The 1,830-nt window shown below is 26.3% G+C and overlaps 1 protein-coding gene across 1 annotated transcript in view; it reads left to right on the top strand.

Moving 5' to 3' along the window:
• LOC139425621 (neurotrimin-like) overlaps positions 1–424 on the top strand; it is a 54,442-nt gene extending 54,018 nt beyond the window's left edge. The window contains exon 6 of the mRNA XM_071181012.1: positions 396–424. Coding sequence (XP_071037113.1) covers positions 396–424 — 29 coding nt within the window. The remainder of the gene's footprint in view (positions 1–395) is intronic.
• The last annotated feature ends 1,406 nt before the right edge of the window (positions 425–1,830 follow it).

The following is a 1,830-nucleotide window of genomic DNA, read 5'->3' as shown; positions in this document are numbered from 1 at the left end:
GTATAATTTTGTTATTTGTGGCTAAAAAATTAAAAAAGTAAATGCTTCGATATGGATCGGTAACCTATATACTCTTAATGTGAAATTTTTTTTTAAACAATTGGTACTTCCATTTGTTTATTTTTTTCCAGCTAAAATTGTAAAGGTTTACTAAGTTTGTGATCAAAGTTTATATTAAACCAAGAGAGGTCCTAAATTATATATTGCCCTATGCACCTAACATCAGAGCAATTTTTTGAAAAGCTAAATATATTAATTACTATCTTTTAAAAACTATTTTTTTAAATTGTTTGTATTTGCATATTTAATATAGCATATATTTTTAAATTTAATCTCATTAATATTTCCATAGTATTGATAAGAAATTTTTAAATGGTATTCTTACCTTTCAATAGGTATTCAGAAAACACTTATCAACCTATAATGTTCATTTAATAAATTATATTGTTTAACTTTAATTTTTACTTTCATTTAAAGTATCACTTGCTTTTTCTTTTCATGAAAAATTGTTCTCTAAAATAATTATTTTTTTTTAAAAATAATATTTGAAAGATTCATTTGAAAGAAAATAACAGAAAAATAAACTTTTCTAAAGGTGACAAAGTTTTGTATTACTCATTTTTTTTTAAAGTCAAATTCTGCAACAGTTTTTAATATTGATTTGGCAAATAAAAAAGATATTAATTTATGAAAAATTGCATTTGGGTTACACTAATTATCACTTGTTTTATATGAATTAAGGAGTTAGATATTATGCAAATACAAAACAGAGATGTTATACGGCTATGATGAGATGCACCATGGTCCATGGTATCAACATCTAGTGATGATGAATTGGATTGACCCAATGGATGTGCTAACAGCAAACCTTTAATTAAAGTTATGGCCAGGACAGACACACATGCTGTATACTCTGATATCAATTAATGTGTCATATCTTATTCATATAAAAAAGAAAAACTGAAATTCGCTTTTTCTACAATTAATCACTATTGAACAAACAGAGGAGGTATAGCTATATTTCTCTAACATAAGCAAACAGGAAATATACATTCACAAGCAAAAATGTTTTTTTCTTTGTAAACTCCATTTTAAACGGTGGGGCAATTAGAAATGCAATTATTTAAATATGTAAAATGAAACAATTTAAAAGATACTTAATCTTTTTATGAAAATTAAAAATATATTTTGTGAAACAAAAAGATGTACAAATAACTCATTGAATTATTCTATTACATCTCCATTTCTTTAAGAATATTGTTAAAAGTTTATGAAATTTCAAGTATATTTTATAAGAACAATAAGATTACTTAACAGAGCTGTGAAATAGAGAATAAATATAAATAATATGAGGTTTGTCTCGTGCAAAGAAAATTATACATACCAGTATTCTGCTGTTTTCTCCATATATTTCATCAATTAAAAGGAAGTCTTCCCCACTTTTTCTTTCTCTCCAGTCATCTATTAGAATAATTTCTTCCAGAGTTGATGGCATTGGAGGCAAAGCATCTGATCTAGCCTGGTACATGGGTGCCATTGCTGTATTTTTACTTGGCAGGTATGATGCCACCTCTAGGGATGAAGCAAATTTTGCTACTGTGTCTCTGGAATATTAAGTCACTTTGTCAATCTTTCACTTGAGATTATGAGTATGCCTGAGACCACAGCTCATAACTTTATGAATTAATGTTCTGTCTATTCTATATTTAAAGATTTTTTTCTTTACTAACACAGTCTTTCACTGTTTTCAAATCTTTATTTCTAATGAAAAATATTGGATTCTCTGTTTTTGTAATAAACCTAACATTATTATTATCTGATCATCATGAG

This window comes from Parasteatoda tepidariorum, chromosome 5 (genome assembly GCF_043381705.1).
Source record: "Parasteatoda tepidariorum isolate YZ-2023 chromosome 5, CAS_Ptep_4.0, whole genome shotgun sequence".
NCBI lineage: Eukaryota > Metazoa > Arthropoda > Arachnida > Araneae > Theridiidae > Parasteatoda > Parasteatoda tepidariorum.
This window is presented reverse-complemented; position numbering and strand designations above follow the sequence as displayed.